General features: G+C 42.4%; 1 protein-coding gene across 2 annotated transcripts; it reads left to right on the top strand.

Annotated features, from left to right (window-relative positions):
- Nucleotides 1-13: 13 nt before the first annotated feature.
- MMUT (methylmalonyl-CoA mutase) lies at nucleotides 14-17,371 on the top strand. 2 transcript variants are annotated; one of them, XM_053936808.1, is made up of 13 exons: nucleotides 14-68; nucleotides 2,248-2,627; nucleotides 3,551-3,918; nucleotides 4,632-4,789; nucleotides 5,011-5,182; nucleotides 6,593-6,841; nucleotides 7,112-7,223; nucleotides 8,495-8,610; nucleotides 9,141-9,256; nucleotides 13,597-13,728; nucleotides 15,287-15,434; nucleotides 15,543-15,710; nucleotides 16,960-17,371. In XM_053936808.1, exons 2-13 carry the CDS (start codon nucleotides 2,273-2,275, stop codon nucleotides 17,086-17,088), a joined length of 2,223 nt encoding a protein of 740 aa, XP_053792783.1. In that variant the 5' UTR covers nucleotides 14-68; nucleotides 2,248-2,272; the 3' UTR covers nucleotides 17,089-17,371. The 2 variants fall into 2 exon arrangements, with proteins under 2 accessions (XP_053792783.1, XP_053792784.1); XM_053936809.1 differs by lacking the exon at nucleotides 14-68 and adding an exon at nucleotides 182-307.
- The last annotated feature ends 609 nt before the right edge of the window (nucleotides 17,372-17,980 follow it).

The raw sequence follows: 17,980 nt of genomic DNA, 5'->3' as shown, positions 1-17,980 counted from the left end.
CGCGCAACGCCGCTCCCGCCCACCGCGCGTGCGCGGGAACCGCGCGCTGACGGAGGGACCGGTGACAGGTAACGGGGGATCCCATCCCTGATCCCGATCCCCGTCCCTTTCCATGTCCCTGTCCATGTCCGGAACCCCGAGCCCTGCCCCTGTCCTTGTCCTTATCCCCTGTCCCAGCTCCCGGCCCGGCCCCCCGTCCCCATTGGCTGCCTGAGGGGCGTGTTGGGGGCGGGCGGTGGCGGCGGGCGCTGTCCCGGGACGGAGAGCGGAGCGTTCCTGTCCGGGTGTGGGTGCTGTGGGGAGACAGGTGTGGAGAGGGGGTGACAGGGCGGGAATGGGAGATGAGCAGAGAGGAACTGTCTGAAACTGAACAAGGATAAATGCAGCGTCCAGCTCCGGGGCAGGAATAATCCCGGCGTGCATTAGGAAGAGCATTGCCAGCAGGAAGGTGATCCTGCCCCTCTGCTTTGCCCTGCTGAGGCACATCTGGGGTGCTGTGTCCAGTTCTGGGCTCCTCAGGACAAGAGAGACATGGAGCTCCTGGAGTGGGTCCAGTGCTGGCTGGCAAAGGTGATGGAGGGACTGGAGCATCTCCCTGCCCAGGAAAGGCTGAGGGAGCTGGGGCTGTTCAGCCTCCAGAGGAGACAGAGCTGAGAGGGGCCCTCAGCCCTGGGTGTTCCTGTGTGCAGGGAGGGTCAGAGCAGGGCCCAGGCTCTGCTCCAGGGACCCAGCAATGGCACCAGAGGAACGGGCAGGAACTGATGCCGAGGAAGTTCCACTTGGATACAAGGAAGAACTTCTTTCCTGTGCAGTGACCGAGCACTGAACAGAGACCAGAGAGGCTGTGGAGTCTCCCTCACTGGAGATATTCCAGAAATGTCTGGACACATGCCCTGTGCTCTGGGATGACCCTGCTTGAGCAGGGAGGTTGGATCAGATGAGCCACTGTGGTCCCTTCCAGCCTGACCCATCCTGTGACCCATGCAGGGGTGTGGGCACAGGTTGCCTTCCATCCTGGCTGCAGCATCACATCCCCGCAGGGCATGAGTGCTCCTCAGGAGCTCCTCTGTGCTCCTCAGGTTATAGGCATACCCCACTTAGAATAAATATTATTGAAGCACATGTGTGGAGGGTGTTGCTGCAGTGATACAGGTGTTTTCCGGTTTTATGCAGGATTTCTCTTAAAGATGTCAGAGAAGTATGTGTTTCTTGGGAGTTGTGAACGAGATGAGAGAGTGAGGAAGTGACTGACCCTTGGAGCCAAGCTGTAAAGGTTTTGTTTTTGTAAGGAACTGCAAGGATAGGGTATGGAGAGCAGAGGCAAAGGAGCTTACAACTTTTAAGAGGTACTGAACTCACAGACTGGTTTGAATTGGAAAGGACCTGAAAGATCATCTCATTCCAACCCCTGCCATGGGCAGGGACAACTTCCACTGTCCCAGGTTGCTCCAAGCTTCATCCAGCCTGGCCTTGGACACTTCCAGGGATTGGGCAACCACAGCTTCTCTGGGCACCCTGTGCCAGGGCCTCACTACCCTCACAGGGAATTGTTCACATTGTTGCCCCTATCAGTCTCATGCATGGTGGCACAAGCTCTGCAGCTTGTATTGTGCCTGTGTTCTCACATACCACAATTTTTTTCTCCTTTCTTTTTCAACCTCTCTCTAGTTTCCATCCAACCCAAGCCATCTTTTCCAAAGAGTATGATTATATCAGCAATTTTCTGACAGTTTACTTCTTGCAGAGTGCCTCCTTGGTGTTGGATACTGGGAAGAAATTCTGTGAGGGTGGTGAGGTACTGGCATAGGTTGCATAGAGAAGCTGTAGCTGCCCCATCCCTGGAAAAGCATCGCTCTTTGACATGAAGGAATTCCTAGATGAGAGATATATGAAGGTGAAAGGGTAGCTGGCCATGCCATCTTCATGCCTCACACTGGCTTTTCAGTGATTGATTAATGACAGTGATGCTGAGGGACTGAAATAAGTAACACATTTCAGATGTGGATGTTGATAAATTGAGGGAATGTTTTCCTTAGTTAGAGGAAAATGTAGGATTTTTTCTGAACTCTGTTCCTGGTTGAAAGGCAAGAGGAAGGTCTGTCTGTCAAATCAGTGCGTGACCAACACATTTCATTTTTCTCCTGAGGGATTGTTTTGGATTTAGCAAACTGCATGACCTCTCCATCCTCATATCTGCTATGTTAGGTGCATATGATAATGCAAAAGAGATGTTTTTATTTTGTCCAGATTGCCCCACCCTGCGAGGAGAGCCATGCTGAGGGCCGGGGATGCTGTCCTGCGGCTGTGGCCACGCCGCTGCGCGCTCCTGGCCTGGCGCGCCCTGCACAGACAGCCGCTGCACCCCGAGTGGGCTGTCCTGGCTCAGAAGCAGCTGAAAGGCAAGAACCCAAAGGATTTAATTTGGCACACCCCAGAGGGGATCGACATCAAGCCTTTATACTCCAAAAGGGACACGGAGGACTTCCCTGAGGAGCTGCCAGGGGTGAAGCCTTTCACTCGAGGGCCCTACCCCACCATGTACACGTACAGGCCGTGGACCATCCGCCAGTATGCTGGGTTCAGTACAGTGGAGGAGAGCAACAAGTTCTACAAGGACAACATCAAAGGTAGGGCAGCTGGTCTGGGAAACAACACATTGTGAAGCAATGGGGGACATCAATTCAGTCAGTTACATGGAAAATGTGATTATTCTACACCAGGAGTTTGGATTTCTGATCCCAGTGGTACTGTCTTTCTTTATTACTGGGAAATTGGATCGTTTCTGGAAGTGCCTTTGTTTCATTTTGCTGTGGAGAATGAATGTGTTAAATGCTGCTTTTAGTTATTGCACCTTAACACATAGACATAATTTGCATCCATCCCAGGGTTCAAGCAGCTGAGATCAAGGAGCTGAAGCAGAAGTGGTAACCTGGGTTAGCTGGTAGCACAGCCCAGTCACTGGTCAGAGGGGCAAATGCCTCAGGACAGCAGAGTTTTGGGTTCTGCTTATAGGTTGCAGCAACAAGAGCTCTGGCTGTCCTGTTCCCTGCTTTATATGAATAATTTTCTCTTACTGCAGATTAACAAATAACAACATGTGTCAGTAGAGCCAGGGAACAGTCTGTGGTGTTTAGTTTGTGATAAAGAGAAGGTAACGTGACAGAGTTTATGACACTTCTGTTCCCAGCTAAGCCAAGCTGAGTTATGTGTATAAGCTCTTATACTGCCTGTCTAGGCATATTTATAACTTGTGGGTGAGCTGTTATTCAGCAATTTTTAAAGCACTACATTAAGGACTACAGTAAGGACTACATTTATGGCTTTTTTTTCCCAGTTAAAAACTTGTTTATTTAAAGTTTCAGACTACTAGACCTTGGACAGGTTTGAGGAGGGAACAGTGTGTAATATCAAAATTTAGTTTGCCATCCAAGCCTGAATCATGTAAAATAGAGTGAATAAATTTAGATCCCATCCTAATTCAAGTCTGTTCAACACTTCTAACTATCTCTCTTTGTTGTTTTTGGGTTTTTTTCCTTTCTTTTTTATGTAGCTGGCCAGCAGGGATTATCAGTTGCTTTTGATTTAGCCACCCACCGTGGTTATGATTCGGACAATCCCCGAGTTCGCGGAGATGTTGGAATGGCTGGAGTTGCCATTGACACAGTGGAAGACACGAAAATCCTTTTTGATGGAATTCCTTTGGAGAAAATGTCAGTTTCCATGACAATGAACGGGGCAGTGATTCCTGTGCTGGCTACATTCATTGTGACTGGGGAAGAGCAGGGAGTGCCTCAGGCCAAGCTGACAGGGACAATCCAAAATGACATCCTGAAGGAGTTCATGGTCAGAAATACCTACATTTTCCCCCCAGAACCATCCATGCGGATCATTGCTGACATCTTCCAGTACACCTCAAAGGTATTCATTGTTTAAATGTATAACTTCTATTACTGGGTTAAGTGTTTATGGGACACTTTGGAGAACAAAGAAAAGATGGGAGGACATGTCATAGAGAAGGTTGTGGAAAGCGCCAGTAAGAGAAGTTAAGATCCAACATCAATTATAATATAAATTTGAAGTTTGACCAGATCTGCAAACACATCTTTGTAGAGATGGGTTGTATTTGCAGTCAGCAAGGAATTCAGAGAATGGGCTGAGAGAGCTGGGGACATTCAGCCTGGAGAAGGCTCCAGGAAAACCTCATTGCAGCCTTTCAGTACCTAAGGGGGGTTTATAAAATAGATTGAGAGCAATCTTTTACACCAATAGAGAAAACTTTTTACACAGATAGTGACAGGACAAGGAAGAACATTTTTAAATTAAAAGAGTATTTGGATTAGATGTTAGAAATTCTTCCCTGTGATGGTGTTGAGGCCCTGGCATAGGTTTCTCAGAGAAGCTTGGCTGCCCCATCCCTGGAAGTGTCCAAGGCCAGGTTGGAGGGGCCTGGGGCAACTAGAGTTAGTGGAAGGTTTCCCTGCCCATGGCAGGAGGTGTTGAAACTAGATGACCTTTAACTCCCTTCCAACTCAAACCATTCTGTGATTCTGTGTTAACACTGACAGAACAAGTATTTGATACTCTCTTCTGTTCTTATATCCTGTTGTATCTTTTTTTTTTTTTTTTTTCAGTATATGCCAAAATTTAATTCCATTTCCATCAGTGGGTACCACATGCAAGAGGCAGGAGCTGACACCATTCTGGAATTAGCTTATACCATAGCAGATGGCTTGGAGTACTGCAGAACTGGGCTTAAAGCTGGCCTCACTATTGATGAATTTGCACCTAGGTGAGCTCAAGAAATTTGCAAGTATAAAACTCACTTTTGGTAAAACCTCTATAGAGTTTAATATCAAATTCAGTATTTTTACACATACAAGCAAATAGGAACATTCCCATCGTCTGTGAAAGTAATTTAATCAAAGACCTTGCTGTAGGGCTTCTACATTACTGATCCAGAGTTATCTGAATGATTCGATGTTATATTCTGTACATGTTCTCCTCTCACAGGCTCTCTTTCTTCTGGGGAATTGGCATGAACTTCTATATGGAAATAGCAAAGCTGAGAGCTGGGAGGCGGCTGTGGGCTCACTTGATTGAGAAAATGTTTAAGCCCAAGGATTCCAAATCTCTTCTGCTGAGAGCTCATTGTCAGACTTCGGGCTGGTCACTCACTGAGCAGGTTAGAAATTGGACTCTCATCAACCTCCTTACTTAAAGGTGTTCTCATGGTGTGTGTCTTAAAGGGGGCTGCTGGTGTTACTCACAAAGGTGCAGCAGCTGTCCTCTCACTCTGACAAATGCACACACTGGCATTGGATACACCTTTTCGTCAATTCAGGACTCAGAGGATGAGGCTCTCTCTTGGATTTGTCCTGTGAATTATCCTTCCAAAATGCAGTGCAGTCAGCAAATAGAGGCACTTTTTTCTCAGGATCATTGGCTTGAGAATTCATTTGAGCAGCCAAGGGAGTCTTTCACGCCTGTGATGCTCAGGGCTGAAAACAGAAGTAATGGTTTCAGCTCATCTGCTCCTTTGAAACTGCATGCACTCTCTGCTCTTCCTGCTGATTTACCTTACAGCAAGGAGATAAATCACTGGAGTGCATACAGTTTCCCAGGTGAGGTCAGAGCTGGGTTCCAATTCTGATCCCAAGGTCTGCTGCTCAATCAAAGTCATGCAATAGGAGTTATTTTTAGGTTATGATTGTAAGTATTGTTGACTTCTATGCCTTGGTTTTTTTGGGTTTTTTTTTTCTTTTTTTTTAAGTAAATGGGATGTTTACTTACATTACAACAACACAGTAAAACTAAAACAATGGAATTTTCTGAACAGTCGTCTCTGTGGGTCATCCAGCTAAAAGTATTGTGATAGTGCAAAAATGTTTTTATTACCAAAACTATTTTCAATTGTCTTGCAATGTAAATATAGTGTAATTGCAGTGTAAATATATTTCTGGCTAGATCATAACTCTTCCTTTTTGTCTAAACATTGTGGTTTATCTTAGTATAGTTTCTCAGTGTGCAATATTTTCTCCGTATAGGTTTCAGAGGGCAAATATACTTAACATGCCTTTAGATAGGTATCTACTCATAAATTATGTTTTACATTCGTACCTATCCAAATCACAGTTTTCTATAATTACCTTATGTGATGCCATCATCAATGAAAATATTTAAGCACATTTAGTTCCAAAACACATCTTGACAAGTAATTTGTCAGTCACATGTACTGTTCACTGCTCCAAGAATTCTGGATTTGGAGGATGGAAGACATCAGACCTACTGTTCCATCTTCTCTGATTTGGATTCACTCAATTCTTTGAAACACCACTAAATAAAAATTAGGCTTTTATTTGTAACTGTGAGCAGTTTACTCACACTGTGATAATTTTGGCTTTCTTTATGGATTAATCTCTTTGTTAAGATATCGACAAGTGATAAATCAGTTTGATTTGGGTTTTTTTCAGTTTTTGTTCTGATTACAATGTTTCAGTGGGGAATTTTGCATTTGTTTCTTTGCAATGATGACTAACCTGCCTCAGCCCCGTGGCAGAACCACTGAGCTTCAGAGCTCCCCTTTTCCTTCCAGGATCCCTTCAACAACGTCATCCGCACCACCATCGAAGCCATGGCTGCAGTGTTCGGGGGGACACAGTCTCTGCACACCAATTCCTTTGATGAAGCCTTGGGGCTGCCCACAGTGAAGAGTGCTCGCATTGCCCGCAACACACAGATCATAATCCAGGAGGAATCAGGGATTCCCAAAGTGGCAGATCCCTGGGGGGGATCTTACCTCATGGAGTGCCTCACCAACGATGTCTATGAAGCTGCTTTAAAGGTCAGTTTGCAAAACCTTCTCTGGGAAAATTTTAGGGATAGGAGTTTTGAGAAGTGTCTTCTAAGTGACTGATAAATTGGTAACTTCCAATCAAGGGATTTTTTTACACTTCTGCTTCAGTGATGTCTTTGTAAATAAACTGTACAAAACACAGTTGAGAGCACAAAACTGTATAAAAAGTTTAATGAAAATGTGAGTGGTAGCACAGGTACAAAGCTCAATTTTTAAACCTTGCTGCTACTCACTATCTCAATCCTCTTAATTTTTCAGCTTATTGAGGAGATAGAAGAAATGGGTGGAATGGCCAAAGCTGTTGCTGAGGGGATCCCCAAACTTCGTATTGAAGAGTGTGCAGCCCGGAGACAAGCCAGGATTGACTCTGGTAAGAGCAGGGGGATGAAAGAAGGGAAAATTGCCAATAGAATACTTCAGTATAGAGGTTTTTTACAGACATGTTCACTGTGATTTTTTTATTTCTCAGTTTAAGAGTAGCATATTGTAAGTGCTAGAACAAATGGTGACAGTTTTATGTCAGTGAAAGCTCTGGAAAGAGAGAGAGTGTACAAAATACAGCACCAGTGTGAAAAGTCTTGTTTGACATGTTCAAGATTAGATTAGACAAAGCAGTAGAAACAGCATTTTAAAGGAGTGTTTAGAGCATTCAATGGTGAATGGCTTGATTTCTGATAGGAGCGCTATGCTGTGATTCCTGAGTTTAAAAGCAGAAATGCCACCAGATGGCGATACTCACCTTAACTGGCAAAATTCCTGGGTTTTCTGGAGAACTGCCGGTTTTTCCTGAATGGTCAGATCATAGCAGAGGATTATACACCTCCCTGTTTGCTATACATATGTATCTGTACTCATAGAGTAAGTATCTGTGGAGATACTTATACATATGTGCTTAAAACTCTATTCCACTTTTTGTAATCTGCATTCCAGTTGTAATCCAGGAACAGAAACTAGAGATAACTCAAACATGAAAGAAGTTATATGGACTTCTTTATATAGAGGATAAATCTGAAGCAGGTCTTAATTAATACCAATAAAGAATAATCAGTAAAGTTCTGTGTTTTCTCTTGTAAGGTAAATTACTTAATGTTGCTTCAAAGAGTGTATTAATGTTATCAGACACTGCAAATAAAAATATCTGATAAGTCCATAATGTTTGAAACCTAAAATATAATTTTCCAACATGATAAATTAATTTTTATGCACATGGAGTAGTTTTAGGTAGGAACTTCACTTTCTGTTAAATCAGAAAAGTAAATGCAGAGCAGGAGACGAGCACTTTTGCATAGTTCTGTCAGATACACTTATGTAAGCTTAAAAAGAGAAAAATAGCCAATGTATTTTAGGGACTCATTACTAAATCAGTTTGCAAGATAAATATTGTGCTATTTCATATTTTTTTTCTGCTGCAGTATTCACTGAGTTGAATGTTTATGCATTTAATCTTTCGTCATAAAATCTGGAAAATACAGACTTAAATCCATTCTACAAGAGCAGATTTTACATATTTGAAATGTGTATGGTTATATAAGTAAAGCAATGCATAATAATGCTCAAAATTTTCTTGTCCTGTTAACATTGTATCTTTTCACAGTAATTTGCAAATGTGTTCTGAGTTTCTGGTGTTTCCACTGGAAATAGGGTCAGAAGTAATTGTTGGAGTGAACAAGTACCAGCTAGAGAAAGAGGAGACAGTGGAAGTTCTGGCCATTGATAACTCTGCAGTCCGTGCCAAGCAGATCGAAAAAATCAACAAGGTGAGAAGAACCTTCTTAAAAATGGATCTTATTGTAATTGCAGACAGAGACTGAGTAAAGACAGCTTGCGAGAAGTTTGACCTTCCAATTTCTGAGAGTCCACTTTGGTCATTGGTGGAGAAACTGGAATATATATCTGTATGTCCAATCTTTAAAAATTGAGAGCTTTACATGTTCTGAAAATAAGATAGAAACGATCTATGCAATGTTTTGCTCTAAAAGCCTGTAACATTGCTTAATCACTCACTGTTGGGTGCTTCTTGTCAAATGCTACTGAGGGTTACAGAACCAGAAATCAACATTCACTTTCATAATCAGTGAAAATAGATAAAATTGATTTAGGGTTATGCTATGGACTTGTATACATTTTAAGGTCTGAGCTGCCTTTTGACTTCTAATCTCATTGAAATAGGAAGTGGATATTGACAATTCCACATCCAGAATTAATATTTGAAATTAGTTTTCCACACTCGATTTCCCATTTCACTTTGTGGTTTCTTTGAACTGGGTGTCTCTCTCCTGCACTTTAGGTGAAAGCCAGCAGAGACCAAGCAGCAGCCCAGCAGTCTCTGGCTGCTCTCACACAATGTGCTGCCACTGGGGAAGGCAACTTACTTGCTCTGGCAGTGGAAGCAGCACGTGCCAGGTACTGGGGGTGGGGTTGAACAGCCAATTCTTATGTAAAAATTGATGGTTCATTTTCACTTTTTAACTTTTCTTGGCTGTGGTGTCAGCAAGATTGGAGTTTTGGGGATTTTGTTCAGAGGTAATGGCTGCAGTTTCACATTGTAAGACACACTATTGTTATATTACAACTTCTTAAGACAATGCTTTGATTTCCTCACAAGGAACACTATGGATATAAAGAATCTGATATGAAATGAGGCTGCTTGTACACATTCTGCTGTTTACAACTCATATTCTTACTAGTTGCAGGACATAATTGAGTTTCTCTGTCACTCAGCTGCTTCATGGGTGAAGGAGCTTAAGTGTCTGAGATGTGAAAATGGATATTCACAGTCTTATCATGCTCTGTTGCTTCATCTTTCCTTGCACCAGAGATTGGTGTGAAAACATTCTTTAGCTGAAGGAGAAATCAGTTTGCTTAGTCAGGCAAAGTTGTCAAAATGTTCCTGAGCAGTGTGAGGCATCCTTAGAGTCCAGTGGAACAGTTCCTTTTTTTCACCCAAGGTGCTTTTGAGGCTGTTTTCTTTCCTGTTTCAAGGTCAGTGTCAGTCTCTAGAATAGATCGTGTCTGTCTGTTCCTTAATTAACTAAATGGCCCAAATATGAGCAAACCAAATTCACTCCTTATTGGAGTGTTGCCCTGTTTTTACTGTCACGTCTCAAATTCCTTCATTCTCATTCCTAGAATACTTAATAACTGTATTTAAATCCATTTAACCACAGCCTGTCAGGAATCTCCAGCAGTATATCTACATTTGTCTTGGAACTGGGAAGGTCAGTGGAGGGGAGTGTTGGATTTACAAGGGATTCGTATCTTCTGTATCAAAATTGACCAGTTAATTCCTAGTTTCTCTCCTTGGTGACCTTGTTTTTGTTAATTGTAAAAGCTTTAATGGACTGAAGACGCACTTTGTAAGTTCCAACCACAGAACTTAATTCTGCCCCAAAACTATATATGGGATGTGACCACAGAAAGAAACTGTCATGGCATCTGATACAGAGTGTTTGAAGGAGGATTGTGAGCTCTGGGAACATGTACAGGGAGCCTTCTTGCTGAGGGCAACATGGGAAAAGTTTTCAAACTTAACACATTCACCCTTCACAAGCAGTAAACAAGTGCATCCATGTCACCAGCATGAGAGGGACAGCTGCCTCTTTCCTGGCCAATGGAAAATGATGAATTTTGAGCATGATGTATTATAACTCACTTGGAATAAAATTAGTAACACAGAATTGTCAGTGCTGAACTATGGAAAAGATTCCATAGACTAGTACAGAGATTTCAGTGCTGACAAACACGAGTAGAAAAGTTAATGTTGTTATTCTAACACAAGAAATAAGGCAGATCTGAAGTTACAGGGAATGAGAGCAGTACCTCCCTTCTGTGCTTCATGTCTCTTGAGAAACCCCATTACAGGAAAGTGGGACAGGTTACACAAAGTTCTTTCTCTTCTCCCTCACCTGCTGTGCTGTTTTTGTGTTCCTCTCTAGACTTGCAGTTCAGTGATGGAAAGGGAAGCAGAAATGCAGTGTAGCAGCTTGTGCTTCTCCTTTTTCTTTTCCTGCCCAGTCTGTGTCCTCATGGTAGTTCCTCACCTGATTTCACACTGCTGCTTCTGCTTACTGGGGAAATGCAGAGAGAAGCAGCAGCAGCTGAGGCTGAGCAGACATAGGGTGCCAGCTGTAACAGGCACATTATGGTCATTGACTTCCTCCAGATTGGTATTTAGGCTCTGCAGCTGGTTGTGAACCACTGGGAGAGAGTCACACACAAATACAGACTGATTAAAAATGACTCTGTTAGGAAAAGAGGTTATATTCCTGACTCCAGAGACAGCTATTCCATTGTGGATGCATATGTGGCAGAGATTAAAAAAAAAAAAAGTTTATTGGTTAACAGCAGGAAAGTATTCATGAGTAATTTAAAATCAAAACTCCTGTTATTACTTAAAAGCTTTAGATTTAAAGGGTTGCAGAGATTTGGGACACAGTTTTCAAAACACAGGGATTTCAGAAGCAGTGTCTAGAAGAAAGAAGTGTGTTTCATTTTTGTACAATACTCAAAAACAATTTCATCCCAGCCACCAGGTTATACCTCATTTATTTTTCATTTGTAACATGAAAATTTATTTTACACTTTTACATAATAAGAACAGAAAAACACATCACAGCCATGCTGAGCTTTATTTAATACTGAGGTATACTCAGATACTGCTTCTCCACAAGTTGAGGAGAAAGATTTATCTAAGCTTAGTTTTCTCTAGAAAAAAAGATGTTTTATGCCACTGTAGCCCTTCACCACACTGCCAGGAGTAAGCCCTCAGTGTTTGTGCATGGGGTGTATTTATTTTGGGCTGCAATCTGTGATGTCTGGCACTCTGAAAGGAGTCAGTATTTATAGACACTGTTTTTAAGTCTGCTGCAAACTTGCTTTTTAACCTTGGGGAAGTCACCTTACCTAATGCACTACTGCAGTTTACTTTTCATTCTTCGTTAGTAATTACAGAAAGCAATAATATTAATAAGATTATTTAGATGTCCTGAAAATCAAAACCTGATGGCACAGCGATTAAGAGTGAGTCAAACAGAATTCCAGAAAGCCAGGGAAGGAGAAATGACAAAAATGGCCAAAACAGTATCAATAACATGAGTTAAAAATGTGTGTTCCAGAGTGATGCTGTCTTTAGGCAAAGCTGGCCAACTGTGAAAAGTGATACCAGAGATAAGAGGCCATTTCAGATATGTGATCACAACTGAATTTCTGACATTTTACCTTTGCATAGTTTGTATTTGTAACTAAGTTTGCTGCGTCTGAGCCAGCAAAAGAACAAATTAGTTGGGGGATCACAAGAAGTAAAACATCTCTGAAATTTACTGAAGGATTCAGTGAATGCAGCAGAAATCCATGTCTTGTTACTTTAGGGTCATGTGTGGCACGTTGCATGTGGTAGGAATCAGTACCTGCTGAAACTGCAGTAGAGGTGTGTGGACAGCAAGGTGCATCTTCTCCAGTCCTTCCTGAGCATTTTATATAAAAGCTTTAGAGAATGCTTAAGTTAATTTTGCCTCAGAGCAGCTTGTAGTTAAATCATAGAATCATTTAAGTTGGAAAATTCCTTTAAGATCATTGAGTCCAACCATTCCCCCAGCACTGCTAATCCACTACTAACCCATGTCCTCAAGGGCCACATCTACAAGCTTTTAAATCCCTCCAGGGATGGGAACTCCACCACTGCCCTGGGCCAACCTTTCCTATTGCCTGACACCCATTTCAGTGAAGGAATTTTTCCTAATTTCCAACCTAAACCTCCCCTGGTGCAACTTAAGGCCGTTTCCTTTTGTCTTGTCACTTGTTACATGGGAGAAGAGACCAACCCCTACCTGGCTCCACCCTCCTTTCAGGGAGTTGTAGAGAATAAATATAATGTGGCAGAAGAAAATACGAATTCCAGAGGTTTGGAATGTGCTAGCTTAATTAGTTATATACTTAATACTGCTTTGGTGTCTGTATTTGTAAGCACAGTTTTGAAGTGGTTTAGAAGAGTAGTATTTTTATTTCCTTCCTTTGACAAAGTTTGCAGCAAGTTGTATTCAGCACAAACTTTTTAATTGCTTTGGGATAGAGGCTGTTATTGCTGATGTTTGAAGATAGCACAGCCTAGTTTGCCTCTCTCACTTGTGCTACAGCAGAAGTATTATTTCAAACAATTACAGTGTGTCCAGTAGCAAACAAAACTTGCAAGTTGCACATAAATAAATTTCCTGGATCCTTCTGCATCTATTGGGTAAAGGAGTTGTGTCAGGAGTAGAGGAGAAGAATAAACACTAAAATAAAAGCGTCAAGGGAAAGGCAAATAAATTTCTGTTAAAATTTTAGGTTTCAGCCTCTTCTGTGTGTTCTTCTTTTTTTTTTTTTTTCTCCTCTTGGTTTATATTTTGTATTCTAGCATGAGTCCAAATGCAGGATCTTTCAGTCTGAGCCCCAAAAAAAAAAAAAAAAACATTCAGAAAATCTGATTTAATTTTCTGAAGCATTTTGCCATTCCCCATTGACTTGCCAGTTGTAAATCAATTCTCACATGAGCAATGAAGTATTTTCTTAAAAATGCCTGTGCATGTTTTGCCAGTGGGTGGCAGTGGGGTGAGCTGGATTTTCACAGTTGCAGCACTGAAAGGGAAAGCAATGTAAGTAAATTTGTCCAGCAGCAAGGTAATTGGTTGGGCCCATGCCAGTGATGTCTGTGTTCTGTTTTCATTTCAGCCTGCTGATGATAGGAATGGTTTTTGTCTGTGCCTCAGGTGCACCGTGGGGGAGATAACAGATGCCATGAAGAAGGTGTTCGGGGAGCACAAAGCCAGCGACCGCATGGTGAGCGGGGCTTATCGCCAGGAGTTTGGGGAGAGTGATGAAATCCTTCATGCCATCAAGAGGTGAGAGCTCTTCCCCGACAGCCAAACATGTAATAGCCTCACGTTTAATCCAGGAGGTACATGTGCTGCTGACTGTGCCCTAAAAAAACATTTCCCCAACCTGAGTAACATCCCTGGGGAAAACAATGACCTGCAACAGCAGTCTCATAAGCAGGAAAGTAGAATGACAAGGATTAAGTACAAAGTCAAGGATAAGACAAAGTCAAAGCTTAACTGAACTTGTATTTACTTGCAAATAAAATTCACTTAGGTGAAGTTATGATTTGAGGGTTTTGTTCAAATAGCCTAACCAGCCACAGGATTAAGAAGTTGAGAAACATTGCCTGAAATCCCTGTACATTGGGTTGCTTCTTTTAGAGGCTGTGTAATAGTCATCTTTAAAATATTTCCAGCAGTTCATACTACAAAACCTTGTTTTGATCTACCCATAAATTGTTCCTGCAATCTCACTCTTACTGATGCTAAAATCTGTCTGGATATTCACATACAACCTCCAGTCTTTGGTTATTACTCATACCCCGATGGAGAAGGCATCCCAAGATGTTGGTATGTGTGAAAACAGTTGCCTTTTGGGTCTTTTCTCAGCTTCTGCCTTTACTGCTGCCCTCAGGGGTACAGAGCCTGAATTGCTGCTGTGGGAGATGATGCAGCACAAATCAGTCCCTGCTGTGTTGGGGTTTACTCGTTAAAGAGTTCAGGCTCTCCTGAAAGGGAATTGCTGATGGCTTTGCCGTAGTGATGATTAGATTGACTTGAAAGTAGTTGTGCTAGGAAATGTCACCATTGTTCTTTTATTTTAACTATTTAAATTTAACTATTTTAAATTATGCTTTTATGTGAAAGAGAACTGAAATAATCTTGATTTTCACCCTTGAAAATCAAGATGTAGCTCCCTTTCTTACATAGAATCACAGAACCATTTAGATTGGAAAAGACTCTAAGATCAGCAAGTCCAGTCTGTAACCACTGATAGATGCTGGTGGTGCTTGAATAATGAGCAGTATGATGACAGGTTAATATCTGAGTCTGTGATTACACAGTAGCATCAATACAACAGAAATATGAACTGCCACTATCCAAAAAAAGAGGGGCAGTGGAACGAGTGCACAGAATAGGAGATACAGTAATCCTTCCATGGACAGATTTTTACCCAGTGGAATGATAATGCACAATGTGATGTCAAGGACCCATCTCTGTGCAAGTACTTTTGAAATAATAGGGCATAATTATTCTTAAAAATGAAAAAATGTGTTTTGGTGAGTTGTAATTCAGCTCGTTAAACCCTCCGAGAATTCAGTATTTTACCTGTTAGAAAGGAAAAGAATAAGGGAAGATTTTTTAAAATAAATAATATTTTATTTTTGAGGCTGCTAAGTACAAGAAGTGAGTTAGTAATAACATAACATGAATATTAACATAGTGTGCAGACTGCACAGCCAAACCATGACTTAGAAGATTTTTTTATTTGCTGAAATTATGCTACACTTGCAGCAAGTGCTTTTTTTTTGTGTGGAATTGCACTGTGACTTGCAGTGACAGAATGTGTGTTTTCAACCAGAGTTAACAAGTTCATGGACCGTGAGGGCCGCAGGCCTCGTATCCTCGTTGCCAAGATGGGCCAGGATGGCCACGACAGAGGGGCCAAAGTCATCGCGACCGGATTCGCAGACATCGGCTTTGACGTGGACATAGGCCCCCTCTTCCAGGTAGGACTGAGCAGCACCCAGAGCATTCCCTTCGCATCCCTTCCCCCTGGGCCGTGCTCAGCCCCCGGGCTGTGGCCGTGCCCTGTCCCATGCCCTGTGTGCACGCAGACCCCGCGGGAGGTGGCGCAGCAGGCCGTGGATGCAGACGTGCACTGTGTCGGGGTGAGCACGCTCGCCGCGGGGCACAAAACCCTGGTGCCTGAACTCATCAAGGAGCTCAATGCCCTGGGCCGGCCTGACATCCTGGTCATGTGTGGAGGAGTCATCCCCCCTCAGGTATGGGCAGCATCATTTCCATCGAGCTAAGAGACTGATTTATCTCTGAGCTGTTGAGCTGTTTCCCCTGTTCTGTAATGTCAGAGCACTGAAAGCTTCTCTGTACAGTCACCAGGGCCAGGTGGGATCCCCCTGATCTGATTTTCTGCACACCATGCCCTGGTTTAACTTTGAGTGTTTGTGGGATGGACTATGCAGTTATGTTGTGAGAAGATGAGCTTCAGGGAGATGTTCTTTATGCTCTGTTGTTTCACATCACCAGTCCTTGCATATCATTGGTACAGGCTGGCTTCTGTCTTAAGAGGTCTTTTGACTTCCAGCAGTGGCTGGGATAGCCACAGCCAGTGACTAAGGCCCTGGCAGGTCCCATCACCCATAGGCTGCACATCTCACTCACTTTTCAGCCTCTCCTCACCTTCCCCATCATCAGGCAGTGTTGCCTCTCATTCCCTCTGCTTTCTCCTAAACTGTTGACCACTTTGTTGAATTCCCTTGCAGTCAGATCTGTGCTTTCATCTTTAAATTTTCCTTAGCTAATGCACAATCTGCCTGTCTCCATCACCTTACAGCCATTCTCTGTCTATAATGATCCAAACTGATTTTGCACATAAATCTCCTGTTATTCCCTTTTTCCACACCTCTCCCTTTTCTAGGCGTTTAAGTAAGTATTCAGGATTGACAGAATTCTAAACTGAATAAACAAAACTCATAGTATTTTTCTAGGAGACAATTTGTGTTCTGTCCAGTATCTCTCTATGGGATGCTAATACCCTACGGTTGGTAAAGGTACAATATATCCTGTATAGAAGAAAGAGAGAATACAGAACTGCTTCCCAAGTATTTTTGAAATTTCAGGACAGTCATAAAATTAGATTCATTCTAGATTGCAAGAGACCACTGGCAGTCATCTGCTCCAAGCCCTTGTTTGAAGTAGTATTTTCAAAATTAGAAGTTAGATCAAATTTAGTTTAGGTTATTCAGACTCATATACAGTTGACTTTTGAATACTTTCCAAGGATTGCCATTAGTCTGACTCTAAAGAAATAAACCCTTTCCTACGGATATTTTTTTAGTATTTTTTTCTACTTTCTAACTTCCACCCTTTTCCCATTTCCTTGAAATTGTGCTGCGTCTCTCTCTCTGGCTTTCGCAGGCCCAGCATAGAGGACAGAGCAATCACCAATTATAAATCAATTACCAAATTTCTGTTTCACTATTAACTATAAATCTTAAATCTCTTTTCCAACAGGATTATGACTTCCTGTATGAAGCCGGCATTGCCAATGTGTTTGGTCCAGGCACTCGTATTCCAAAAGCAGCTGTGCAGGTGTTGGATGACATTGAGAAGTGCCTGGAGAAGAGGCAGCAATCCATGTGACTCTGAAATGTCACAACTCAGCAGCCTTACACTGACCACTTGATTGTCAGCAAGGGATGGCCAACCACAAACCTCTGCTCCCACTGCCCCCTGGCCTCGTGTTTTGTGCTTTCTAAGAAAGTTCTAAACTCTCTGCTTGTTCTATTTGAGGATTATTTATATAGGTACCCACAAGAAAATTTTATCTCTAGAACTATGATTTCAGGAAGTGAAGGGAATTCAAATAACTGAGTTTGGGTTTTTTTTCCAGATATACTGATAAATAAAATAACTGCTGCAGCTCTTTGGTTGGTCTCTTTTGCATGCAGAGAACTTGTTTTGGATTTTTTGATAGTTATAGTAGACTTAGAAGTCTTCCAGCAGTATCACACATTCAGCAGAGATGGGATTGAATCGAGCAGCACTTTGATTTGAGAAATGGTGGCTTCTCAGGGAAGGGCAGTGATGGGGACAGAGCACAGTGCACAGCTGCTCCTATACAGGCTACTGCCATCTACAGCATTTGTATCTTATTAAGCCATGAAATTCAAAAATTATGGTTTATCTAACTATAATTTTATAAAGAGAGTTACGTTGTGGCTGTCCCATCCCTGGAAGTGTTCAAGGCCAGTTTGGATGGGGCTTGGAGCAACCTGGGATAGTGGAAGGGGGTTGGAACAAGATGATCTTTCAGGTCCCTTCCAACCCAAACCACCCTATGATGCTGTGTTTCTGTGATTCTGTGAAGTTGTTCATAAAACAGCTTGTGTTTTACATTAATGAGCACCAAAACTGTTCTGTGTATGAAAGAAGAACCCAAGACAAAGTTTAAGTTGCACAGTATTACTGGCAAAGTAATGGGGTGGAATCCAAGCCTTTGCAGTGTTATCGTCATGTTCTAACTTCTGGAATA

The sequence above is a fragment of the Vidua chalybeata genome, chromosome 3 (genome assembly GCF_026979565.1).
Source record: "Vidua chalybeata isolate OUT-0048 chromosome 3, bVidCha1 merged haplotype, whole genome shotgun sequence".
Lineage (NCBI taxonomy): Eukaryota > Metazoa > Chordata > Aves > Passeriformes > Viduidae > Vidua > Vidua chalybeata.
The sequence above is the reverse complement of the archived record's forward strand: the minus strand, read 5'-3'. Positions and strand labels throughout refer to the sequence as shown.